The 27,176-nt window shown below is 48.0% G+C and overlaps 1 protein-coding gene across 2 annotated transcripts; it reads left to right on the top strand.

Moving 5' to 3' along the window:
- Positions 1-8,705: 8,705 nt before the first annotated feature.
- Tnip2 (TNFAIP3 interacting protein 2) lies at positions 8,706-26,801 on the top strand. 2 transcript variants are annotated; one of them, XM_057772545.1, is made up of 6 exons: positions 8,706-8,974; positions 19,291-19,581; positions 22,241-22,330; positions 23,366-23,614; positions 23,787-23,906; positions 26,013-26,801. In XM_057772545.1, exons 1-6 carry the CDS (start codon positions 8,717-8,719, stop codon positions 26,274-26,276), a joined length of 1,272 nt encoding a protein of 423 aa, XP_057628528.1. In that variant the 5' UTR covers positions 8,706-8,716; the 3' UTR covers positions 26,277-26,801. The 2 variants fall into 2 exon arrangements, with proteins under 2 accessions (XP_057628528.1, XP_057628527.1); XM_057772544.1 differs by having other exon boundaries at positions 26,010-26,801.
- The last annotated feature ends 375 nt before the right edge of the window (positions 26,802-27,176 follow it).

Raw genomic sequence — 27,176 nt, 5'->3', positions numbered from 1 at the left:
CTTGCTACTTCCTATCCCCAACATCACTTTCTCAGCGCTTGCCTGGCTAAATGAGCAGCCTCCACTCAGTAGCCTTGAAGCAGCCAGTTTCCTCTCCCCAGCTTGCTTCTCCTGGAGCTAATAAATGTCATCATTTTAGTTTCGCTCACCCTCTTGAAATAAGTTACTGAGATCCTGACAAACGCCCAAATCTCCGCAAAGGCGTTCCAGTACAATAGACGTTCCATCAGCCCCCAAGGACTCTGCCGAGTTTGTCATGGTCGCCACCGACTCCCACCCCCAATCTCCCTTCACCATTTTGCTTCTGTGGAATCCCCTACTGCGGGGTTCCCACTTCCTCTTTCTCAGTTTCCTCCATCTCTTTGGAGAAGCACACCCTCAAGTGGTTCCCTAGGACGGAGCACATTTTCTGAGGACTTGCTGCTGCTGGTGGCTTGTGCCTTGGCTGATCCAGTATCCCTGACCCTTGTGTTCTGCTGGCTGTCACGGTTCGAATTCCGGTCCTTTCTCTCTGTACACTTATAAGGTCTCTAACTCACGATTCTGAGAGTCCTGTAGACATTGTCTGAAGCCACGTCTATTTGCCTTCTTGTATCTGAACCCTCAGCCTATCTTTTTAACCTCTCGCTTAGCTCGCTTTCTGTTTCTGTGATTAAATACCATGACCAAAAGCAACCTGGCGAGGAAATGGCTTATTTCATCTTAGAGTTTATAGTCCATCGTGAAAAGAAGCCAGAGCAGGAACTCACGACAGGAACCTGGAGATAAGAACCACAGAGGCAATGGAGAAAGGTTGCTTATTACCCTGTTCCTCATGGCTTGCTCAGCCTGCTTTCTTATATAACTCAGGACCACCTGCTAGGGTGGCACCACCCACAGTGGGCTGGGCCTTTCTACATCAATCATTAATCAAGAAAATTCCCCCACAGGCTAATTGATGGAGACCTTTTCTCAACTGACCTCTTCCCAGATAACTCCAGCAAATTGACAAAAAGTAACAAACAAACAAACAAACCAATAAAGTTGTTGGGTGGTGATGGCGCATGCTCTTTAATCCCAGCACTCGGGAGGCTGAGTCAGGCAGATCTCTGTGTGTTCGAGGCCAGCCTGGACAAGAGCTAGTTCCAGAACAGGCTCCAAAGCTACAGAGAAAGTCTGTCTTGAAAAACCACCCTCCCCCCCAAAAAAAAGAAAAGAAAAGAAAGAAAAAAGCAAAAAAAAAAAAAAAACAATAACAACCCAACTAGTACAGACTAGTACAACCTGGAAACTTGATTTCTCCCCTTGTTCCCTTTCTAGACCTTTTATTTAATGTTATAACTCCTAGACTCTTCCTTTGGTATCTCTTTCTTTCTCACACACCCCTGTTTTCCAGTGTTTAGCTTTACTGTAGGATTTCCTTGTCCTGGGCTGGTATTGGAAGACAAAGGTTCTTGCTGTCCAACCTGCCAAGCCCAGGGCCCATGAGGAGGAATGAGAGGATCAATTCCTGCAAACTGTTCTCTGACCTCCATCTCATGCCCCTCCCTGCACTCTCTCTCAATAAATAAGAAAATATTAATTAATCTAATAATGATTTCCTTAATCTTCTGGCTCTTCTATTGAGTTTCTTTACTCATGTACATATATAAATACATATTTTTCTATGATCATATATATATATTTTAAGATATACACATATATATGCACACACATAAAATATCGAACTTCTATGATCACGTTTGTGCATGTCTGTCGTTCTCTATGTGGAGAGAGAGAGACAGAGACAGAGAGGGTTCACGTAGCCCAAGCTGACCTTGAACTCCAGATCGTCCTGCCTTCACTCCCAGAGTGAAGGGATTGAAGTCACGTGACACCACACCCAGGTTATGCAGTGTTGAGGATCCAACCCAGGGCTTCACGCATGCCAGGCAAGCACTCTGCTAACTGAGCTATATCTGAAACTCCCGTGATCATATTTTAAATCTCAAGAGTTCTTCATATTTTCTAAATATTCTTTTCCCCTAACATCCAGTTCTATCTTTCATGAGTATGTACAAACTTTTCTCTTTGTTTCTTGAAGCTAGAAATTATGTTTTTCTAAGCCAGGTATGAATAGTACACACACTTGTAGACCTAACCAATCAGGAGGCTGAGGTGAAAGGATTGCTTAGGTCCACTTCACTGACCCCAGGAACGGCTTTTAAGACGTGTTCTTAGCAGACTTTCACTGTGACCCACCTACCTGTTGTCTCCACCAATATATTTAGTAAACATCTTGGATTGAGACTTTTTCTGTTCTATCACAAAATCTCATGCTGCATGTAGCTGTTTTCACGGTGGAATGTTTTCTGGAGCAACTTGAAGTCATGTTTCTGGGTCACTGTTATTCATACTCGGCTCTAGGACGAACTATCTCTTCTTATGTCCTTTGCAGTGGGAGTTGTGCTTTGCCCGAACAAGCGTATTTCAGTCCCTCTGAAAGAAGAGGGTTATAACGCAAGACCGTGCCCGGATATGCCAGAGCCACTGTTTGCACGGTAAACTACAAACTAAACAGCGTTTCAACCTTTTGCAGCACCCAGGAAGGCCCAGCTTGGATGTGTCTTAACCCCCCCCTGAGCTCTTTGCCTGGAGTAGAACATGACTGGGGCTCAGCTCTGGTCTCTGTTCTCAGCCTGAGGCCCTGAATACAGGAGTCTGCTCCAGTTCTCTGCTGAGCGCCTTATGCTCCCCACCAGGGCTGCACACAGTCTGTTGCTGCCCTCAGTGGGACACAGCCGCAGACCTCACCTTAAAGAATGGTCTAGAAGTTAAACACAGCCTCTGGGTATACACACCTCCACTGCTAGAAGAGTGTGTGCGTGCGTATGTGCGTGCAAGCATGTATGCATGTGTGTGTGTGCGCGCGTGCGTGTGCATGCGTGCATGTGTTCTTCCCCTGAGGAAGCCAAGGGCAGAGCTACCAAGGATGATGCTGCAGCTCGGGACCCATGAACAGCACCCACCCTGTTCCCATATACGGTGCATTAGCTGAGTAGGCGAGTGAGGCTGTGTGTAGGTAGGTGAAACAGGAAAACAGTTCACGCTGCCAGTCACAAAGGAGAAAAAATCATTCACAAACAGGAATTGAATCTTCACACTGTGTCTTATTCAGTGCAGCCTGGGAAAAGGAGAACAAGTCTGTTGTCGCCAAGCCTTCTCAGCGTATTTTCTGGAGAACCAGAACAAAGGCGATCTGAAGTTCAGGGTCCTTCCTCTGGGCAGCTGGACCTTGTCTTCCTGATTGCTTTCTTTGTTATGCTCTTCCTGTAAAGCGAAAATGAGGGTTCACGCACACCAAACACTGCGGAGTTTTACGCTCCTCCCATTTGAACGATGTCTAGATTGAAGACTGAGAACAAACTGACCATTAGCAGTGTGTATGTGCTGAGCTCCCCACCATGTGTACCCGCATTGGAGTGCCAATGTTTTCTTATACTTTCTAGCACTTCCCACCCGCAAGACTGAAGGGGGTGTTCCCTTAATGCTCCGGAGTCCATTCAGAAGAGCCGGGGCTCTGATTCTGAGAAGGCACTGGGGACAACAGCAGCCATAGCTCACCCCAGAAATCACCAGGCGTTCATCGGGATGCACAGGTATTTATCATCCAGCAACCAGAGACTCAGGACTGAGGTTTCAGGGAAGAGACACCCACCCTAATGTCTAATCAGAGGTTGCTCATGCCTAGAGTAGATGAGATTGGTGTCTGAGGTTCTGGTCCTCAAGCCTTTGTGGCCACACTGCCCCCTTGTGGACACTTTCCTTGAAGGTCCGTTGAACCTCTGTTGGCTGCTTCTGTTGGAAATGTTAAGAGCCGCGTGTGTGTGTGTGTGTGTGTGTGTGTGTGTGTATACACGTGCGTGCGTGTGTGTGCGCGCGCGCATGCGCGCGAGCTTGAGTGTTGACGTGTGTTGGCATCAGTTAGGCCAACCACAACTTTACTGGCCACAAATCCTGGCCCTGGGAGGCCTTTGCTTCCCACATAGTCTCCTTCTGGGCACAGCTGACTCTTGAGGTCACAAGGACAGGGCTGAAGTCCTAGCATTTAAAATTAAGCAGGGGAGAAGTAGGAAAAGTCGCAGGTCCCAAAGAGACCTGTGTAAGAGCCACAGGAAGAGAGCTCTGAGGCTTCAGACTGACAACTGCCTGCCAGCAATCAAGCAGTGTCAGATGAGAGGCCTGCCCACCTGCTCCATTGCATCACCGGAAACCTGCGGCTTCTCGGGACTTGGAATGAGATGCAATCTCTCCGAGGGCCCAGAGGCCGCCAGTCTTCTCCTGTCCTACACATGGGTACCCTGGGAACCCTCCCTTTGGCACTGTTTCCCTTTCATGGGAACCCAAGTGCCAGCCTCTTCATCCTTCACAATAGATACCCACCTTCTCTAAGTCCCACCTCCACACACACACTTACTACTGGCCCAGGCTGTTCCCAAACTTATGATCCTCCTGCCTTGGTCTCTTGAATGCTGGGGTTCTAGGCCTGTATTCTGGCTCATCTAATCTCCCTTTTAAAGGTGGGTTCCCCCACTTCCCTTCTTGGTCCCCATACATTATCCCCCTTCTTTTCCTTACTGTATCAGTTACTTTTCTTACCATGGAAATGCCCAACGACAAACAACTCAAGGGAGGAAGGGCTTATTTTGACTCCTGGTTTGAGGGGACACAGTCCATCATAAGGGGGAGGTATGGCAGCTGGAGTGCGAGGCCACATTCCAGGAAGCCAAGGAGATGATGGTGGCACTTGGCTCGCTTTCTCTCTTTATTCAGCCCAGATCCTGGCACAGGGGATGGTGCCGCCTATACTTAGCACGGATCTTCTCTCTTCAATTAATCCTTCCTGGAAACCTACAGACATGCCCCCAGGTGTGTTCCAGTTAAGCCGACGGTGATTATTAACCAATATACTCACACAAACATACTTTATTATATGTATATATTATATTGTATACAATATACTTTATATACAATATACTTTCCCTACTTCTTGGACTGGACATCTGTCTCCACTATTAGAACATTAACCTATAATGCCAGGTGGTGGTGGTGCATGCCTTTAATCCTGGCACTGGCATGTGTAGGAGGGGGAAGAGGCAGGTGGATCTCTGTGAGTTCAAGGCCAGCCTGGTCTATGAATTCCAGGACAGCTAGGGCTGTTACACAGAGAAATCCTGTTTCAAAAACAAAAATGCCGGGCGGTGGTGGCGCACGCCTTTAATCCCAACACTCGGGAGGCAGAGGCAGGCGGATCTCTGTGAGTTCGAGACCAGCCTGGTCTACAAGAGCTAGTTCCAGGACAGGCTCCAAAACCACAGAGAAACCCTGTCTCGAAAAACCAAAAAAAAAAAAAAAAAAAAAAAAAAAAAAGAAAAAGAAAACAAAAACCACCCCAAAACAAAAACAAAACAAACAACAACCAAAAACCCATAAACCTTCCAAAGCAAGCAACAACAATAACATTTACCTATGAATTTCTGTGGCCTAGGCTCGATAGCTGAGTTTCAGTTAAAGGCATGCGTGTGCTGAGAACTTCCTGTGTTAAGTTGGAGACTCTTAACCATGGAAATTGTTCCTAGAGTTCTGCAATCTTCATTTACAGTTCTAAAGTTCCCAAGATCTCAGAAACCCAAAGTTTTTCCCTTAAATTTGGTGAACTTTGTCATACTTAATTTGAATGGCCATTCCCTCTGTATTTCTAGAAACTGACTTGTTCTGTGGGGCTGAGAGATACCCCAGAGGAGTCCTATGTTGAATGTCAATTGCTAGTGTTCTGTTGACAAAGGGTTTCACATATAGCTGGGGATGGCTGCTCTACCTGTAATCCAGAACTCAGGAGGCTGAGGCAGAAAGATTGTCATGAGTTTGAGGCTAGCCTGGTTACAAAGTGAGTTCCAGTTTGGACTACAGAGTGAGACCCTGTGTCAAAAACAAAGAACAAGGAAAAAATTACGGTCAGTGATGGCGCACGCCTTTAATCCCAGCACTAGGGAGGCAGAGGCAGGAGGATCTCCATGAGTTCCAGGCCAGCCTGGTTTACATAGAGTTCCAGGCTAGCCAGGGCTACAATGTGAAACTCTGTTTCAAAATAAAAATAGAAGAGAAAAAAAATGAAGAACAAAACCAAAAAGATCTTCAAGGGGACTGGAGAGACAGCCCAGGGATGTTCAGCAGAGAGCGTGAGAATCTGATTTTGGATTCAAAGCACCCATGAAAAGCCAAGCACAGTCACACACAACTGTGACCCTAGCATGGGGATTAGGGTTAGGGGGTGGAGATAGGTGGATCTCTGGAATTTGCTGGCCAATCAATGTAGCTAATCTGTGAGCTTTGGGTTCAGTGAGAGACCTTGTCTCAGAAGATAAGGTGAAGAGAGAGTGGAAGACACTCAGCATCAACCTCTGACCTCCATACACACACATACATTATATATATACATATATAATACTTATATATGTATATATACACATACACTCATACACACTTATTCACTTGCATTTTTATTTAATTATTTTAATTTATGTGCATTGGTGTTTTGCCATGGGTACCAGGTCCCCTGGAACTGGAGTATAGACAGTTGTGACTTGTCATGTGGATGCTAGGAATTGAACCCAGGTCCTCTGGAAGAGCAGTCGGTGCTCTTAACCTCTGAGCCATCTCTACAGCCCCCTCACACATTTTTAAGAAGCCTCCCAAGTGTTAGCAGTTTGAAATGATATTATGTTTGTTGCTTTGCAGTTTGTCAGGAGCCTTGGAGCAGTGTACCTGGGAAATGTGGTACAACGGCTTCTCTGAAGCCACAGATGAGCTGGGACTGTAGTCTTTCTGATCCTTCGATGGGGTCAGAGGATCTAGTTCTAAACTGGGTCCTTCAGTGAAGTGTAGAGCTGGGCAAGTCAATAGACACATTGTATCTCACAACTTTGCTGTGGAGGTCACCCGCCACCATTTCCCCAGGGTCCGCTCAGTTAAGGAGGTCAAGTCCAGCTTATTGTCTGGGAACCTGCCCCATATGCATAGATACTGGGAAGAGGACCGCTTTGTAGAGGTTGGTCACCTCAGTTTTGTGTACCTACCTAAAATCAAAGAAATCAAAGCTTTCATACTCCAAACCTGTGTGGCCCAGAGTGTGTTGGAAGAGTCTGGATTTTTTGACATCTATTCTGCTGTTCACATCAGGTTCAAAAGCACTTGAGTGGTCCACCCCAGGCTGTACACGCAGTAACAGTGAAGAACTTAAAAGCACAAATCAGCCCTGGGCCAGGGTTCTTTGGTGTGGTACCCCCTCCCCACTTCCCCTTTATCCTACCACTGCCTCTGTCAATCAAGATGCTCCTTAACACTGACTGTGCTAGACAATCATGTAACACCTGCCTTGTGGCAGTTTGAATGAGAATGACTCCCATGGGCTCGTGTGTGAATACTTGCTCCCCAGGGACTATCTGGGAAGGATTCAGAGGAGTGTGGGCTTGTTGGAAGAGGTGGGACACTAAAAGCAGAGGGATTTTGAGATTTCAGCATGCTCTTCACCTCCTGCTTGGGGATCAAGATGTGAGCTCTCAGCTTTAACCATCTGACGATTGTGGGCATTAAATGCTTTCCTTTATAAACTGCTTGGTGGTGGCAGTTTGTCACAGCAATGGAAAAGAAACTGAGACACACTCATTCTCTAGTGCTACAACACCCCTACCAGGTAGGGAAGGCAGCAGCTGGGACTTCTCTTTTCTGAACAGGGGTCTTGGCTCTGAGGGCTAAGAGCAGACCGTAGGTGAGCCGGGTCTTCCTAGCCAAGTGTTCATTCCATAAATGCCTGTCGAGGTCTGACTTTGCTTTGAGTTTGATGCTGCACGTGGGTGAGTTTCCACAGGCTCAGCCAGAGCTTCTGTGGATCACACCGCGGGAACAGACAGGATGAGCGCAGGAGACCGAGCAAAGAAGGAGAAATGCATCCGCACATGAGGGACCCCAATGTCCCCAATGAGATCTTAGCAAAGGGCCTTTGAAAGATCCTCCCTGCAGATCTTTGGGGAGGAGACATTTCCCAGTGGGAAAAACACAGTTTGTATGGAGGCTGCGGGAAGGAAGGGGCCAGCACCCTCCTGTCTTCTGCTCTAAGAACAGCTTCTAGCATTAAGGCCGTCGTAACTCGAATTTAGGCGCACCCTGGGGTCTGGTGGCTGGCTCTGGCACCCACCATGCATCCTGGATGGGAAGTCCCTACGTGACGAAACACATGCCAAGTTCCTGAAGAGGAAGGAGCCCAGCACTGAAACCTGACCACACTCCACGTCCGATGTTTGAAGTCATTAGATTTCTTTGCTCTCCTTCAGCAGCTGTACCAAAGGAAACCGAACCCTAAACCCTGGTCGCCAACTGGTTTTGACTCCGAGAAAATTCCTCAGACGGAGGGAACTGGGCCGCCGTGATGAGCCTAGAACTGTGGGCAGACAGCCTCTCGCACGGAGCTGGTGCGTCAAGACAGGGTAGGGCCTCAGAGTGGGAGGAGGCGGTGCCAGCTGCGCGCGGGGGCGGAGTCAGACTCCCAGCAGTGGGCGGGGCGGAGCCAGCTGTGGGTGGGGGCGGATTAGGCTCCTGGGAGTGGGCGGGGCGAGGCGGGAAAAGTTCCGGGAAGGCAGGCTGTCGCTCCTGCAACGCTCACAAGTTGCTGGTGCCCGAGTCCCCAGGAAAGTCCACCGCCATGTCATCTGGGGACGGCACCCCGCCCGCGGCCGCCGCGCTCTGTAGCCTGTACCACGAGGCCGGCCAGCAGCTGCAGCGCCTGCAGGATCAGCTGGCCGCGCGCGACGCCCTGATCGCGAGCCTCCGCACCCGCCTAGCGGCTCTGGCAGGGGACACGGCGCCGTCACTCGTGGACGCGCTTCTGGATCAGGTGGAGCGCTTCCGTGAGCAGCTGCGGCGGCGGGAGGAAGGAGCTTCTGAGGCCCAGCTGCGCCAGGTGCGGGGCGTGTGGGCGGGCGCTGCTGCCCCAGCGGCCTCGGGCGGCACCGAGTCCTGGCGCGAGGATGTGAGGCATCTGGTGCGGGCATCTGAGGCGCAAGGAACCTTGAGGGGTTGGGGTCTGAAGGGCGAGAGTCTGGAGGGTCCAGGCTCCCGAGGGATGTCACGCACTGAGGTGACCAGGCGTCTCTGGGGCACGGGGTTCTGGTGAGCACCAGGGTGTTAGGGGTGCGGACATTTGAGAAGGACCAGGTCCACAGGGGCTCAGGTTATGAGCAGTTCTGAGGGACATATAATGGGGGTAAGTTTGGGACCGACCCCCGGGTCTCTCGACTTTGAGGGGCACAGCTGAGTGAAACTTGCTCATGAAGTCTGTGTGGTGGATCCGAGGAACAGGAGGGACCCCGGAGTACAGGGATCTGTGGAGTGTGAGGTACTGAGGTAGTCTTGGACACATGGTTCTGTTGGTAGTGAGCTTCTCCAGTCAGTGCTCCACCCCCAAAGGGGTGTGTAACTGTTTTCACTGCTCTGTTTCTTTGAAGAGACATCATGACCAAGGCAATTCTAATAAAAGAGAGTATTTCACTGAGGGCGAGCTTACAGTTGTAGAGAGGTTAGTCCGTTATCATCATGGTGAGGAGTATGGCAGCTTGCAAGCAGGCATGGTTGTGGAGTTGTAGCTGAGAGCTACATTCTGATCCCCAGGCAGAGAGACGCTGGGCCTGCTGTGGGCTTTTGAAACCTGAAAGCCCACCCTAAGTGACACAGTTCCTCCAACAAAGCCACACCTCCTAATCCTTCTCAAATGGTGCCACTCCTTGGTGTCTAAGCATGCAGGCACATGAGCCTGTGGGGGTCATTCTTATTCAGACCACCACAGTAGGGTACCAGGTTTGAAGGAGGTGGAGTTCTGAGGAGGGCTGGTGTTCAGGGGTGGGTGCAGGGTCCTGAGGGACACTAGAGGCTCTCGAGGACATGGGTGAGGCGTGGGCCTAGAGGCTCTCAAGGGCATACAGGTGTTGCTTTTTGGGGAATGTTCCAGTGTGTGTTTGGGTTATGAGTGCAGGTTTTGGGTATTCTGTGTTAGGGCGGTTTTCTGTGGAATGTGGGTTTCTGAACCTTGTATGGGGTGCCAGGGACCTGAGAGATGCATAGGGTTCAAGGGATGGAGCTCAGAGAGAAGACCCAAGTCTTTGATTGGTGGCTTTTAGTATTATATTGGGAGAAGTGTCAGGAAAAGCCTGCCAAGAGTCTGACAATCTGTGCGTTCTTTGGTCCTCCTTGTCATTTGGTGTTATTTGGTTTCTGTGAGATAACGTAAGCACACAAAACGGGGGCAAGGGAAATGTTTTCCCTGCAAGTGTTATCTGTAAGTCTGACGCCCTTCCCCGATGTTTGGGATAATTGGCATGCTTTTGCATTTGGTCCACGGCTATCCTGGTTTTCCCAGGGAAGAAGGTAGGCCTGAAAGGAAAGTAGCTGCCCAAAGGTAATGTTTGTTTCCATGATTTCACCCCCACAGCCAGATTTATTTTTGTCCCCACCCTCTTCGGTGCTAGGGACTGAGTCTCGAGCCCCACACATCTAGGCAAGTACTCTACTGTTTAGCAGCATCTTCAGCTCTCTTTTTACTTTTGAGACCTGGTCTCACTAAGTTACCTAAACTGACCTTAAACTCACTGTGAATCCCAGCTAGGACTTGACTTTGGATCCTCCTGCCTCAGTCTCCTGAGTAGATGGTATTCCAGGCCTTTGCCACCAGGCCTGGCCACAAGATTTTAGAGGGAGAAAAGAAGGCAGTTTTTGATGGTAAAATTCAAAGTATCTGAAAAATAAAGGAAAGAATAAAATAATCCCATATGCTTTTTGCATGGCCCTTGCCTGTTCTTCCTTTGCAAAGACATTTATTTATACTTGGTATTGTTGAGTTGATCCTTATTATACAGATTTACTTTATATTATGCTGTCTTTGTTTTCTGTCTGTATTTAAAGTACCAAGAGCAGTCAGACATCTCCCCACCCCACTTCTCCCTCTTTCTGGAAGGAGGGTTGTAAGACAGAGCAAGAGGGGAGCGTAGAGCTCACCTGGACTGTGCCACTAATTTAGTGTTGTGGACATCAGGAGCCACAGATGGGTACAGAGTGGACATCTGAAGACACCCCAGAATTTGTCACCAGAATATCAGTGGGAGCAGTTAGGGTAAGGGAGCTCCCCACAATCAGAACAGAACTATGTTTGTAGTCGGGTGGCCATTGGTGTTCAGTGCAGATGCACCCACAACTGGGATTTATTTGTAGTTCTCTAGAGGCCCCAGACAGAACCAGTCTGTGGTCCTACGTCTTCTGACATACAGGTTTTGTTCGGGGATTTTAAGAATTACTTGCCATTTTATTTAGGAAATTTTGCTAACACTGTGGTGACTTTAAATATTACAGAGCTACTGCATGGCTTCTTAAGTCTGCCAGAACCAACTGACTAATGTATTAGCAGTGGACATACGTATCAAAAGTTACCCTGTTAAAATAACTTTGAACAAGCCGGGCCATGGTGGCGCACGCCTTTAATCCCAGCACTTGGGAGGCAGAGGCAGGTGAATCTCTGTGAGTTCGAGGCCAGCCTGGTCTACAAAGTGAGTTCCAGGACAGCCAGGGCTACACAGAAAATCCTTGTCTTGAAAAACCAAAAAAATACCCCTCTAAACAAAACAAAACCCTCCAAAAAACTCTGAACAATCCTGTTCATTTTCATTTCAGCATAGTTTTTCTGTGATGTAGATTCTTTGGTTATGTGGTTTGCAGAGGTATGCACAGGGTGAGGCTAATGTAACTAATATAATACACTAGTTATTAATGTAATACATTCTATAGCTACATACTAGTAACTGTCTTACTTTTCTGCTATGGTGATATCATGACCAAGGCAACTGATAAAAGAAAGAATTGAATTGGGGACTTGCTTACAGTTTCAAGGGTCCATGACCATTGTGGGGAGAGAGGCAGCAGGCAGGCATGGTGCTGAGTGGTGCTGAGAGCTTACACCTGGTCCACAGGCAGGTGACAGAGAGAGACTGGGCTTGGTGAAGGGGATAAAGAACCCCACCCCCACCCCCAGTGACTGGTACAGCTTACATTTCTTCCCAGAACAATTTCACCAATGAGGGGCCAAGCACTGAACTCTATGAGCCTATGGGGCCGTTCTCATTCAAACCACCACAGTAACTAATATCACACATTCCGTGGTGACAGATATGTGTGACCACAGTTTTGGCAAATGTCAAGAAGGCCATGTGCTTGTCAAATCAAAGCAGATACAGTAGCACTTTAAATTCTGTATTTTCTTTTTTGTTTTGTTTTTCGAGACAGGGTTTTTCTGTGGTTTTGGAGCCTGTCCTGGAATTAGCTCTTGTAGATCAGGCTGGTCTCGAACACACAGAGATCCGCCTGCCTCTGCCTCCCAAGTGCTGGGATTAAAAGCGTGCGCCACCACCGCCCGGCCTTGTATTATCTTTTTCTTACCTCTTATTGTCATTGAATTCTACCAGTGAATGCAGCATGGTTATGTTTTAAATCATTTGTTCTTCATCTGTAACAAAGGAAAGCAGCCGCAACTGGCCTTAACTGTAAAATCAAATAGTATGGGTCTAGAAAGATGCTCAGCAATTAAGAGTACACACTGCTCTTGCAGAGGACCCAAGATTGGATCACAGTGTCAAGAGGCTCACCAGAGCCTGTAACTCCAGCTCTAAGGGATCAACATCCTCTTCTGGACTCCATAGTTACCCAAATGCACACATGCATGCTCACATACAGATGCATAATATAAAAATAAAAAGCCGCTCTGGGTGGTGGTGGCGGCGCACACCTTGGATGCCAGCATTTGGGAGGCAGAGGCAGGTGGATCTCTGTGAGTTTGAGGCCAGCCTATTTCCTTTTTTCTTTTAGACTTTATTTATTCATTTATTTTGGCTTTTTTGAGGGTTTGGTTTTTCAAGACAGGGTTTCGTTGTGCCTCTGGCTATCCTGGCACTCTATTTTGGTTTTTTGAGACAATGTCTCACTATGTAGCTCTGACTAGAACTCACTGTGGAGTCCAGGCTTGCCCCAAACCCACAGAGATCCACCTGCCTCTGCTGTGGGGATGCTAGAATTAAAGACATGTGCCAACATGCCCAACTTTTTATTTATTTATTTATTTGCTTATTCGTTTATTTATAGTCTCCACATTCATACTAAGGCAAATAGGCTTTTGTGTACACACTAATTAATAAATAAACACAATTCTTTTTATTTTTGGGTTTTGGTTTTTTGAGACAGGGTTTCACTTTGTAACAGCCTTGGCTATCATGAAACTTGCTCTGTAGATCAGGCTGACATCAAAATCACAGAGATCCACCTGCCTCTGCCTCCTGAGTGCTGGGAATAAAGGCTTGCACCACGACCACCACCACCAGGCATAAACACAATTCTTAAAGGAGAAAAAAATGGCAAAGTGAAACAAATGATGAGTTACGTGTGTCTTTCACTAAAGAAATGGTTGCTATAACTATGCATATGTGGTGAATATATTGTGATTATAGGGAACTGATTTAACAAGAGTATATACAAATTAGAGTTCCAAGAGAGCATGCTTTATACTTCCTAGAAAGCAAAGTGGAAAAAAGTCTCCCAAAGAGATGACAAGGGACAGGAGACCACATGTAATCAAATCTGCACAGCACTGGAAACATTGAACAACATACAGCTTCTGTCATGGTTGCTTTGGGCTTGATTCAGATGAATTCCAAAGAGAAGCAGGATAATACACAGTATGCCTATAGTCCTAGCCATTCAGGAGGCTGAGGCAGGAGGACCACAATTTGAGATTAGCTTGTACTACATGGCAAGACTGTATCCAAATAAATAAATAAATACTTAAAAAAAGAAAAAAATCCGATGGAGGTCAAAGCCAGGATAAATTTTTCAAAGTGGAGTTACCATAAGGTCTCTTCCTAAAATGCTAACACCAAAGAAAACTGTACAGCTGTGTAAACGTTTAGCGGTTAAGATGCAATGAAAAAGGAGTTTCTTTCCTTGTGATATCTGGGATTTCTCCACTCAGTCCAAGAGTTGGTTTTCCTGGACCCCCTTTCCATTATATATGAAACCTTTTGAAGATTCCAGATGTGTCCTAGACCATAGTCCATATGTAAAAACTGCACCTTGAATGGTTCAAATATGCCAATGGGATGTGTAGGGCATAAGCAACCACGAAGCTAACAATATTAGGCTCTGAGCTAGGGTGGCTGGCGGCACAGCCATTTAACCCCAGCCAGCACTTAGTAAGCTGTGGTAGGAGGAACTGAGTTTGCGACCAGACAGATCTACATAGCAAGGCAGTCTCAAACACACACACACAGACACACACACACACACAGACACACACACAGAGTAGTAAGACATTGATGACTTTTCTGTGGACACAAAACGGATAACAAAAGCTGAAACTGAGACTGAGCAGCATGTCTGTTGAAGCTGATTGGAAAGAGGGTCAGGAGTAGAAATGTCTCGGGGTGTACCAGGTCAGCGGGCCACATGTGGTAATGGCCTTGTCAGGACCCCAAGTTGGTCTAGGGAATGTAGAAGGAAGGTGTCTGTAATTTTTAATTTTTTAAAAAAGATTTAAATTTTTTCTTTAAAAGATTTACTTCATTTCATGTATAATATACGTGCGTAATGCCCACGGACTCCAGATGAGGGCATCGGATCCCAAGGAGCTGGAGTTACAGGTGGTTGTGAGCTATCGCGTGTGTGTTCTGGGAACTAAACCTGGGTCCTGTACAAGAGCAGCAAGTGCTCTTAACCACTGGGCCGTCTCTAGCCTGATGCATTTTTATTTTTAAGGTATGTATGTATGCCTTGGTGTGTGTCATGTGAGTGTCGGCGCTGGAAAGTCCAGAATAGGGTTCAGATTCTCTGGAGCTGGAGTTATAGGCTGTATGAGCTGTGCCACGTGAGCGGAACTCATCTTCTGTGAGAGCAGCGTGGGCTCTCAACTGCGGAGCCATCTCTCCAGCCCCTGCCATTTTCATTCTCAAGGACCCTTTCGGTGACTTAGCAGTTCATGAAAGTGGATGTGTTTTGCTTAGTCAGTTTTGTGAGGGAGGGCCTTCCAGTCACAGACTGCGGGAGGACAGAGGCTTATTACCTCTCGCACCCCAGAGGCCCTTTGTTCACCGAAGTAACAAGGCAGGTTTAAACCCACAGAGCAGCTGGACATTAAAGTGGACTCCTCTTATCCCCTGGAAAGGCAGAGGCAGGCGAGTTCTAGGCCAGGCTGGTCTACAGAGTGAGACCCTGTCTAAACAAACAAACAACTACAGTAGAAAGCGAACGGTCTGTTAGATTGCTGTCACTGATGGCCACCATCAGCCATCTCTCCAGGGACACTAGACTGGAAGGCACTGAGGGCTTCCACAGAGAATACTGAGGGTTGTGTGCCCAGTGTGTCTGGAGAAGGCCGTAGCTTGTCCTCATGGTATCCACCTGCAACTTGAGGCCTGGATGGATGATTATTCAAACTTCTTCCAGATAAGATTTTTGGGTTGATGGGCTGTTCACCACGTGGCCTGCGACTGTGCGCCTGTATGCTGTTATCCTGGAAGGGGCCTCACAGGCCCTGCCTGCTCCTGCACACCGGCCTCCTTTCAGTTTCTCTCCGCCTGTTCTGCGGCACGGCATAGAACAGTGGTTCTCAACCTGTGGGTCGCAGCCACTTTGGCAAACTTCTATCTTCGAAAATAGTTACATTGCGATTCATAATAGTGGCAAAATTACAGTTATGAAGTAACAGTGAAAATCATTTTATGGTTGGGGTCACCTCAGCAAGCGGAACTGTACTAAAGGGTCTCAGCATTAGGAAGGTTGAGAGCCACTGGTGTAGAGTGAAAGACTTTGTCTCAAAACAATCAACAAACAAAAAACTACCAAGCAATACACATGTTTTTTTTTTTTTTTTTTTTCTTTTTCGAGACAGGGTTTCTCTGTGGTTTTGGAGCCTGTCCTGGAACTAGCTCTTGTAGACCAGGCTGGTCTCGAACTCACAGAGATCCGCCTGCCTCTGCCTCCCAAGTGCTGGGATTAAAGGCGTGCGCCACTACAGCCCGGCAATACACATGTTTTTTGATTTAAAAAATCCAGGGGCTGGTGAGATGGCCCAGTGGGCACGAGTGCTTTCTGGTTGTGCGAGCCTGGAACCCAGGGTGGCAGGAAAGAACCAGCTCCTGAAAGTTGTCCTCGGGTTCCTACCTGTATAGACTCGCACACCACACACATGCATGCACAATAATAATAAAATTATAAGGCGAGAGTAATCGCTCAAGTCTGTCTTTGTACATGGTTGGTGTCTCATTTATCATGGTGACAAGGTCCCAGGATTACAAGATGGACTCCTGCTGGAAATAGCTTAGGCTTATCCCTGGCTCTTGTGAATCTGTTTCTTCATCTGCAGAGTGGACTGGTTGAGACTGCTTCACCCTGCATCATGTGCTGTTTATGTTTGAGGAATCTTTGAAAGTGGGAAAGTACAACTTTAAGGCCAGAAAGTTAAAGATGGTCCTTTCGGCTTCGCACTTTGTGCTACTTGCTATGTGCAAGTAATCCCAGCACCCAGGAGTGCAAGCTTGGGCCCAGATTCAACTCCTGAGTAACCTAGAGATAATTGGTTTTCTTTTTTAATCATTTATATGTATGAGTGTTTTGTCTGCATGGATGTCTGTGCATGTCTGGTGTCTGCAAAGGCCAGAAGAGGGTGTCAGATTCCTGGGAACTGAAGTTACAGACCATGGTGAGGGGCCATATGGGTGCTGGGAATTGAACCAGGGTCCTCTAGAAGATCATTCAACACTCTTAACCACTGAGCCATCTCTTCCGCCCCAGAAAAAGTCTTAAACAAAACAAAGTTAAACACAATTGCCACTTAAGGACCTGTAGTCCCAGTACATTGGAAGCCCAAGGCCATGAGTTTGAGGCTAGCCTGAGCAACAGACTAAGACCATGTGTGAAAAAAATAATGATATTTTAGGCTGGCCTGGAATTCATTAGGTAGAACAGGCTGGCTCAAACTCCTGGCAGTCCTCCTGCCTCAGGTCCCCAAGTGCTAGGATTTACAGACATGAGCTTTTATATCCAGCTTTTTGTTTGTTTGTTTGTTTGTTTTGTTTTTCATGAAAAAGTTTCTCCTGGCTGTCCTGGAACTCACTCTGTAAACCAGGCTGACCTTGAACTCACCTGCCTCTCCTTCCAAGTAATGGGATGAAAGGCCACCACCGCCTGGCAATATTAGTTTTCTAAACTAAGTACCACAAATGGTGAAGTTGACGCAACAGCAATGTAATCTTTTCACAGCCCTAGAGGTTAGAAGCAGCAGATCAAGTTGTCTGCTCCCTGAAGGTTCTGGGGCCAGGTCCTTCTTTCCCTCCTCTGCTTCTGGTAGTGGCTGCCAGTCCTTAGGGTTCTGTGGCGCACAGGTGCTGCCCTCCTGCCTGTCTTCACACGGCCTTCTCTTCTGAGTGCATCTGCCAAAAGTCGTCTCAGATGGACAGTGCTCCTAACTCAGTCTGACCGCATGTGAGCTAATGATATCTGCAAACCCTTCCTTCCTTCCTTCCTTCCTTCCTTCCTTCCTTCCTTCCTTCCTTCCTTCCTTCCTTCCTTCCTTCCTTCTTCCTTCCCCCCTTCCTTCCTTCCCTCCCTCCCTCCCTCCTTCCTTCCTTCCCCCCTTCCTTCCCCCTTTCCTTCCTTCCTTCCTTCCTTCCTTCCTTCCTTCCTTCCTTCCTTCCTTCCTTCCTTCCTTCCCTCCCTCCCTCCCTCCCTCCCTCCCTCCCTCCCTCCCTCCCTCCCTCCCTCCCTCCTTTCTTTTCTTTTCTTTTCTTTTCTTTTCTTTCTGTTTGGTTTTGCAAGATAGGATTTCTCTGTGTAACCTTAGCTCTCCTGGAGCTTACTCTGTAGACCGTGAAATGCACCTGCCTCTGCCTTCTGAGTGCTGGGATTAAAGGTGTGCACCATCACCGTCTGGCTATAAATACTCTATTTCTATTGATTATTATTATTTTTGTTTGGGACAGGATCTCTCTGTGTAGCCCTAGATCTGGAACTCACCCAGTAGACCGGGCTGGCCTCACACTCTGAGAGATCTGCCGGCCTCTGCCCCCACGTGTTGGGATTAAGGGTGTGCGCTGCCACCTAATGAGACTAATTTAAGTGAAGTTTGAAGATATGAGAAGATGGAAACTCCAGAGTTGACTGTAGCAGGTTTTCTCTTGGGTTACCAACCAGCTCCCAAATCATGATACGGAGACTTATTGTTAGTTATGAATGCCTACACCACTAGCTTTTTTTCTCTTTTTTTCTTTTTTGTTCTGTTTTTGGAGACAGGGTTTCTCTGTACCTATGGAGCTCTTGAAGACCAGGCTGGCCTCGAACTCAGAGATCCACCTGCCTCTGCCTCCCGAGTGCTGGGATTAAAGGTGTGCACCACCACTGCCCAGCTCTTATAATTTAATCTGTTTCTCTTCATTATCTATGTTTTGCCTCAGGGCTTTTTACCCTTCTTTCTGTAAGTCTTTCTCTCTGTCTTGCTGGCTGGCAGCTGCCTGACTGGCTGGCCCCGGGCATCTCCCTTTCTTTCTCCCTCATTCTCTCTTGAGCCTAGATTCCTCCTCCTACTTATTCTCTCTGCCCTCCCATCCTGCCTATCTCTCTCCTGCCTAGCTATTGGCCGTTCACCTTTTTATTAGACCTATCAGGTGCCTTAGGCAGCCCAAGTACTACATCTTTACAGGTGTAAACAAGCGTAACATGTCTTTGCCTGGTTAAACAACTGTGACAATCTTTACATAGTTAAACTAATAGTCCACATCAGCTAACTATATTATTTTCTGGAAAGCCTGCCCAAAGGGCAAGTGGTACCTAGTGATACATTATCCTTGCCAGATTTCCTGTTGTAGCACATTTGCTTTCTTCCCCTCACATAGCCCAGACTGTCCTCAAAGTTGTTACGTAGTTGAGGATGGCCAGAACTTCTTGTGCTCCTCCTTCCTAAGTGCGGGGACTGAGGTGTGTTCTATCCTGCCTGCTTTTGAACACTGTTTCATTATTCACTCTGTGCTTTCTTTTCACAACTATTGAACCTGCCTGTCTTCCTTTACAGTTTTAGACAGGGTCTCTCTGGCTGACCTCAAATTCTTGATTCTCCTGCCTCAGCCTCCCCACTGCTGGGATTAAAAGCGTGTGTCACCACACCCACCTAAACTGTGCTTTGAAATTACTTTCTGTCAGGAAGTTGAGAGACTTACTGAGAAACTAGAAGAAAAAGAGAGGGAGATGCAGCAGCTGATGAGCCAGCCTCAGCATGAGCGAGAGAAGGAAGTCGTCCTGCTTCGGAGAAGTGTGGCAGAGAAGGAACAAGCCAGGGCCGCCAGCGACATCCTGTGCCGCTCCTTGGCTGATGAGACCCACCAACTGCGCAGGACGTTGGCTGCCACTGCCCACATGTGCCAGCATCTGGCCAAGTGTCTGGATGAACGACAGCACGCGCAGGGAGACATGGGGGAGAAAAGCGCTGACGAGGTAGGCAGTAACTAAAGCAAGTTGAAGACTCTGGTGTGCTAAGAGTTGTTGCCTGTCATTCTTTAGTCCTGTGCAATTGCCAAGATCAGGGGTGTCACAGAGCCCACTCTGTTCTCAGAGCTTATCTGGAGAGACCCGATGGGAGACGTGGCAGGAAGCTTGAGTGGCCTGCCTCCCCAGCTTCCAGCATTGTCTGCAGCTGATCCTGCATGCACGTGGCAATGGCACTTCGGTCTCTTCTGCCACTGAGGATAGGAAGGAAGAGCTGGGGATAGAGGCGCTGCCCGCAGGAAGTGTCACATGTGTAGTCGACAAACAGAAACTGAGGTGGATCTAGGCGGTACTGCTAAGGAGGAGCAATGCCTCCACATGTGCAGAGTCCTGGCCTAAAGCTACAGAAGAGCCGCGAGCATCAGCCTTCTGCAGACTCCAAGCATCTGTGGGGTAAGAGTTGATCCACCCACAAGCCTTAGGAAGAGCCAGAACTTCTATTGCCAGCAACGTGGCCTGGCATAAGCTAGGAGATCTGCCACCCTCAGGGCTGCAACGTCTTCATTATCACATAACATAGAATACCTTCATGCCTCAAAAGCGTCTCCATGTAGACGCTATGTGAGGTGGACAGCAAATGGTGACAGAGGGGCAGGTTGCAGTAGGGACCCAGGAAGAGCCCTCTGTGCCTCCAGGCCAGGACGGTTTGGGGAAGAGAGGAGCATGACCAAGGTTTTGGTGCCCATAAGTTAGTCATGGGGAAGAGATGCATCTCGCAAGCCAGAGTGTTCCTGATCAGGAATAGCATGGGACCAAGCCTCAGTATAGGCCAGGTACTGGGCATGGTACCTGTTTCCTGCTGCCAGGTGGTACTGACCAGTGTGGAGCTGACAGAGAACAGGTACATATGGCACACCTTGCCTCAGTTACCACTGGATGTATTTGTGACCTTTGTGTTCCTATGACTGCGACACCAACAGAAACAACTTGAGAGAGGGTTTCAATCTAACATGGCAGGGATGGCATGGCCAAATTCATGGCAATGAGAACTCGTGGCAGAGGATCCTCACATCACGACAGGCCAGGAAGCACACAAAGAGACAGACAGAGAGGCAGAGAGACTCTGGAACCAGGGGCAGGGTATCAGCTTCAAAGGAAGGCCTGTCCTTAGTGCTTTCTTCTGACCGCTAGGCTACACTTCCTAAAGGTTTTGTAGCCTCTGCAGATGGCGCCATCCGCTGGGGACCAAGCTTTCAAACCATGCGCCTTGGGGAACGTTTCCCATTCAGAACACAACAGTGGGGCAGACTGAGTCTCCATCTCATGTGCACTGCCCCACACAGGGCCACTTGGGCACACCCCTTTCTAGGCAGTTCTCATGGAACTGTGTGAGTTCTCAGGAAAGGGGACAAACAATAACCAACTGCTTCTCTAACATGAGAGAAATAAACTTGGTCATGAAGCACCCAACTCAGTTGGATTTCACAAGATCACCCAGGGAGGAGCATAGCTGTATTCGTGGCTGCATAGGAGGTGGTGGGTCTCTTGTCTGAGTTTGTATCACCATATTATTCCCTTTGAAGATCTTGAAGTAGCTTCACACCGTGATCAGCCTGAGGTGGGTGCTGGATTGTGACAGACAGGCATCTCATGTCTTTTAAGTCAGTATCACTTCTCAGCCCTGGACTTGGCTGAGTCATCTGGGGCTTCCCAGCAGACAGGGTTAGGACATGCACTTCCTGTCATTCAAGGGGAATTCTTAAAACTAATGTCAGTGATTTACAGTCCTCTGTACTGTTCGGTGCCTGGAATTTCTGGGGTACAGAGTATACCCCAGAAAAGTTTTATCAGACTTTACAGCTGGGTCAGCCAGCAGCTATTAGGGTTAGGTTGGGGTGTGACTTCTGTGAGTGAACAGCCCTGCGTGAAGCACAAGTTAGGTTGCTTCATCCAGATTAGTTCACTTGTCTCGAGGCAGGATTTCTGTCTTGATGAGTCTGAAGGAGGCAAGATGGATTTGTGGCCAGCCCATTGCAGGGACCTGGAAAGCCTCCTGGATGCTGGCAGAGGTATGTCTCTTTTAGAAAGTAAAATTCTGTCCCTGTCCTCCCTATTGCCTGTGACAATAAGCAAGCTCTGGCAGTAGGAAGTTTTGTTACAGCTGGGGTACTCAGCTGTAGACTGAACGACAACAGAATGTTTAGGTCCAGAATATTTATTTATTTATTTATTTTTTATTTTTTTTGTTTTTCGAGATAGGGTTTCTCTGTGGTTTTGGAGCCTGTCCTGAACTAACTCTTGTAGACCAGGCTGGTCTCGAACTCACAGAGATCCGCCTGCCTCTGCCTCCCAAGTGCTGGGATTAAAGGCGTGCTCCACCACCGCCTGGCGGTCCAGAATATTTAAAACACAAATAGCTCCTGTTGGTAGGTAGGAAGGAACAAGGGCGGTGTCAAGAGTGACATGCCTAGAGACCCCTCAGCCGGGAGTGGGTCCAAGAGGAGCTGGACTTCCAAGTCCGTTTTTGTATCTATTTTACTTCTCCATCAAGTGAAGAGTCACACCCTCCTATGCTGCAGCTGTGGCCTCAGCCTCTGACCTTCTTCTCCTTTTCTGTACATGATACACACACAGTGACATGTCTTCTCTTTGTCTCTTTCTTATGTAGCTAGGGCATACAAGCAGGAATGCTTCTGGCAAGAGCGTTATTGAGAAGTTACAGGAAGAAAATCGACTGTTAAAGCAGAAGGTGACTCATGTGAGTGTCTGCCGTCCCACTGGAGAAGAACATTAACCCTAAAAAATCGCAAATGAAGGTTTTTCTTTAGCTGGTGCATGGAGGTGGCTTCTGCCCCCTGGCTGTTTTAACTTGATACACAGGGTCTCCAGGGACCTGATCTTTCTGCCACAGAGGATAGATCCCGACTTCCTCTTGTCCTTCCAGATTAAATAGTCAATAAAAGAACTGTAAGAATTACCATCTAGGGGGCTGGAGAGATGGCTCAGAGGTTAAGAGCATTGCCTGCTCTTCCAAAGGTCCTGAGTTCAATTCCCAGCAACCATATGGTGGCTCACAACCATCTGTAATGAGTCTGGTGCCTTCTTCTGGCCTGCAGGCATACATACAGACAGAATATTGTATACATATTATATATATATATATATATATATATATATATATATATATATATTTACCATCTAGAAGTAGTTTTGAGTGTGTGTGTACTAGCCCAGCACTGAAATTACAGACACATGCATGGGTTTTCCAGCTTTTACATGGATGCTGGCCATCTGAAATCGGGGTCTTCATGCTTGCTCAGCAGGTACTTGACTGACTGAGCCCCTGCCCCCAGGAGTTTTGGGTTTTCTTTTCTTTTCTTTCTTTCTTTCTTTTTTTTTTTTTGGTTTTTTTCGAGGCAGGGTTTCTCTGTAACTTTGGTGCCTGTCCCAGAACTAGCTCTTGTAGACCAGGCTGGCCTCGAACTCACAGAGATCCGCCTGCCTCTGCCTCCCGAGTGCTGGGATTAAAGGCGTGCGCCACCACCGCTTGGTTGGGTTTTCTTTTCTTATTCTGCTTCTGGGAAGTAGTTCTTAGGCAGGAAAATTACACTGAGTTCACATCTGTTTAAGACCCTTAATATGGATACTACTATAATGTATCAGGATTCCCTGGTAGGCTTAGAACTCTTGCTACCCAAGAGAAAGGGAAAGGGAAGTAGTTTCGTAAATTACTGCTGATAATCACAGTCCGTGTTGCCTTGAGCAAACATGTCTTCTGGTTCTGTCTTCTCAGGTCGAAGACCTCAATGCCAAGTGGCAGCGTTATGATGCCAGTAGGGATGAGTATGTGAAAGGGTTACACGCACAGCTAAAGAGGCGGCAGGTACCTCCTGAGCCTGAGCTGTTGAAGAAGGAGATTTCCAGGCTTAACAGACAGCTGGAGGAGAAAATAAATGACTGTGCAGAAGCAAAACAGGAGCTGGCAACTGTGAAGATGGCCCGGGACACGGCGCTGGAGCGAGCGCAGATGCTAGAGCAGCAGGTGTCCTCAGGCTCTGGGCAGAACTGACACCACAGGCAGTGGTCGTAGTCTTGGGACAGCCTCGGCTAAAGGCTTGGTGGCACTGGGTGGGATACAGTCATGGAGTAGCGGGAGAAGCCAGGTAAGGATTTCTCCTTCCTTGAGCAGAAATGAGCATTCTGTCTTTTCTCAGATTCTTGCTTACAAAGATGACTTCAAATCAGAAAGGGCAGATCGGGAACGAGCTCATAGTAGGATTCAAGAACTGGAAGAAAAGGTCAAGTCTTTGATGTCGCAAGCATCCCAGAGACAGGTAAGAGCACAAGAGAATTTCTCCCCCATTAGAATTAGTATTTTTTATTATGAATTTTGAACCTCTTTGTCTTCAAAGATGTATTACTGTTAGTGATGGGCCCTTCCCAGCTCCTGGCAGAGTAACCTGTCCTGGGCCTAGGGTGTGACTGTAGAAAACCACTGTGCGATACTTTATTTAGCTGTGGATGTTGGCATGGTGGTCTGTGTTGATAAAGGCTCCTTGTCTCCGGGGCCCTTCCTGTCCCCCTGCTTATTGTTGCCATGGGACATAAGTATATCCCAGGCCCCAGGTGCTTTATGGGCAGTTCTGTTAAGTGTCTGTCATCTTTGAGGTAGAGACCCTAGTTACGATGTTGCAGAGGTATAACACGGACCCCAAGCACTAAATGAGGTAGATCCTCCAGGACAGCCAGTGGGCCTGTCGCCACCTGTTTTTAGTGCTGGTGTATGTTGTCAATGGAAGTCTCTCAAGCATGGAAGCTGTGCCCAGATAGACTCATGTTCTGCAAATTCCCAGGGAAGGTTTGTTACTTTGGCCACTTAGTGTCCATACCTCTTCTGTCCTGGGATAAACACTGGGCTTCCCTCAGAGAACTTCCTGTCCTGACATAGCTTGAATAAGAGAGGCGTCTCTGGAAATCAGTAGGCCGAGAAGGCAGGACTGATTTTGAAACTCTCCTTCCCAATAAGATGTAAGAGGAACTGGGGATCTGTGAAAGCCATCCACACTGTTCTGCTCTGAGCAGCTGCCAGACCTCATCAGCCTCTGCCTCCGTTCCTCTGCACCAGGGCACAGGGTCCTGGTAGATACCTTTCTGCAGTTCCCTTGAGGTAAATTCACATCAGGGGGTTGATGCAAGCACCAGTTCTAATGAATGGAGGGATTTTGTTGGAAACCTGTGTCCCTCCTAAGTCCACAGGCCAACAGGATGTGCCAGAGGACTACAGCAGTCATAGAGGACGCTCCCCAGAGCCCTGGTGTCCTTTTGATGTCACATGGTGGAGTGTGGGTGTTTCCCCATCCCGTTCTAGATCAGGCTTGTTCAGGTGGTGTGGCCATAGGCAGCTGTAAGCTATGGGCAGGAAGGGGATATTTTCTAACATGGTTCCTTTGTTTAGTGGCTGTAAGGTCACTAAACGCACAGTCATGATGGCCTCTCAGGCAGCCTTTCAGGGACGTGCCAGAGGAATGAGCATACCAGTTCTATGCCCGCCAAGCCAGGCTCTCCGAGGGGTTCCTGATCAGCCCCAAAGGCCAGATTTCTGGTGGGAACCAGGGCCTTTGTATTAGTTGTGGCCCCTCAAGCTCCTACTGTTGCTCTACCCAAGGGAACAACCACATGACAGTGGTGCTGACGTATGCATCCTTCTGAGAAAAATCCAAATGTAAAGTAAAAGAATTAAGACTCCCATACAAGAAGCAATGGGTACTACTGCCCATAGTGCTTTGTGGCATTTGTGTAGAACACATGTGCCAGGCCATGCCAAAGGTGCACTCAAGGCTACCATGGTAGGTTTCTGAGTGTCTAGCACTTCAAATTATATTGAGGTACTGTGGGACTTAAGTCTGCCTGTTCCCTGGCTATGTCCTGCCACCTACAGCACCCCAGCTTTGTTTCTCTCACTCTGGTGGTATGGGGCATGGCATCCCGGTCACTTCCTTCAGTGAATATCCTGAGGCTGAGGGCTCTAGTCAGGCTTTCCACTTCATAGAAGGGGAGGAAACATCACTCAGGCCTGTTCCTTCATCAAATGACCAAGCACCTGTAGGAGCTCTTCAGTTGTTCATTCAGTACGTCTAGACATTAAGAAGCATTAAGATTTGAGGAATGAGGTCTCCAATTTAAGCTTTTAGAAACTCCAGAGAGCCAAGTAAAATACCTTGATTCCTGACCTTTGTTCCATACTACTTGGAGAAACTCTTGTGGTATGTGGACCGAGACCTGAGGTCTGATGGAAGCGAGGCATTGTGGTATAGCAAGAAACAAAGCAATGGGATTTCAGTTCTACTCTGAGATATAGTGTCTCCAGTTGTGAGACCCTAGTGTCAGGCTTTGTGCCTTCTAGCATAGCCTGTAGTAAACTGCCTTTGACTTCTCAGCAGGACTCCCAGGAGCCAGGACCCTGTCGGATTCATACGGGGAACAAAACTGCCAAGTACTTAGAGATGGATGCACTGGAGCGTGTGGCAGCTGGTGGTTGGAGGCCCGGGCCTGGGTCCCAACAGCTGGAACTGCCTGCAGAGGGTGGGCATGTCTGCACAGCCCACAGAGGCCAGGGCGACCTTCAGTGTCCTCACTGCCTGCAGTGCTTCAGTGATGAGCAAAGCGAGGCGTTCTTCAGGCACCTGTGGGAGTGCTGCCAATGAGCCAGAGCCACCATGCCCACTGTGGCCCCTGACCAGCATAGCTGCTCTAAGGGTCTGGGTAGGTGTCCTCAGACTCAGCCCTCAACTTGTATGCTGCATTCTAATGGGATCTAGGGTCCACACATGGGCAGGGGCACTGGTAGGCCATTTTGTTTTGTTTGGCCATGGTTTAGACTGGGTCAGAGTGAACTGTTGGCAGAGCAGAAGAGATGGGGTCAGGGGCATCACATGCATATCAATGTTGTCTCTCCTATGGAATTTGGACTGTCAATTCAGAGCTGCAAACTATCTGGTGTGAGAGTATCCCGAGGCCTGCTTGCATCTTGAGTTGTGTTGCTTGCTGGAAGAGGGTGTGCAGCAGGGGGTCCTCTCCAGGGTGGGAACTCCATCATGCTGTACAGTAAGGGTGCCTCACTCCCAGACTGGTCTGCTGCACTAGTTGCCAGCACACCAGAGCCTTCCCAGACACAACAGTCACAGAGATGCACCCAGTACCATCGCCTTGCAATAGCACTTGTATTTCCACAAGCACCTTTATTTCCTAATCATTTATTTTTATAATAAATGGACTTACTACTGTTTTGCTCTGAGAGTGGGAATGGGATGTATGCAGGAATGATTCGTTGCTTTTTAGCTGCTTAGGAAAGTCTTATTCTGAGGATTCCTGGAGGCAGGATCTCCATTTCGGACTGAGGTAGAGGAAAGAGCCAGTGGTTGGCTGTTTTGCTTTTCTAATCTTCAGGTTGAACCCCAATATCTGTCTCTGGGTTTTTCTTAATTGTGTTACAACCACTACTAAGAAGAAACATGCATGCTATCTTCCCCCAATTCAGAGGTGTCAAAGATAGCCCTGCCTACATGGACAGAGGCTGCCTTAGGATTTGAGGAATGAAGTCTACC

Source organism: Chionomys nivalis, chromosome 6 (genome assembly GCF_950005125.1).
Source record: "Chionomys nivalis chromosome 6, mChiNiv1.1, whole genome shotgun sequence".
NCBI lineage: Eukaryota > Metazoa > Chordata > Mammalia > Rodentia > Cricetidae > Chionomys > Chionomys nivalis.
This window is presented reverse-complemented; position numbering and strand designations above follow the sequence as displayed.

Bases quoted from the DNA above. Each gene is read 5' to 3' on its own strand.
- Tnip2 (XM_057772544.1), top strand. From the start codon at position 8,717: ATGTCATCTGGGGACGGCACCCCGCCCGCGGCCGCCGCGCTCTGTAGC. The intron at 8,975-19,290 runs GTGCGGGGCGTG...ACTTTCTGTCAG, and splicing joins CTGAGGCCCAGCTGCGCCAG to GAAGTTGAGAGACTTACTGA. The intron at 19,582-22,240 runs GTAGGCAGTAAC...TTTCTTATGTAG, and splicing joins GGGAGAAAAGCGCTGACGAG to CTAGGGCATACAAGCAGGAA.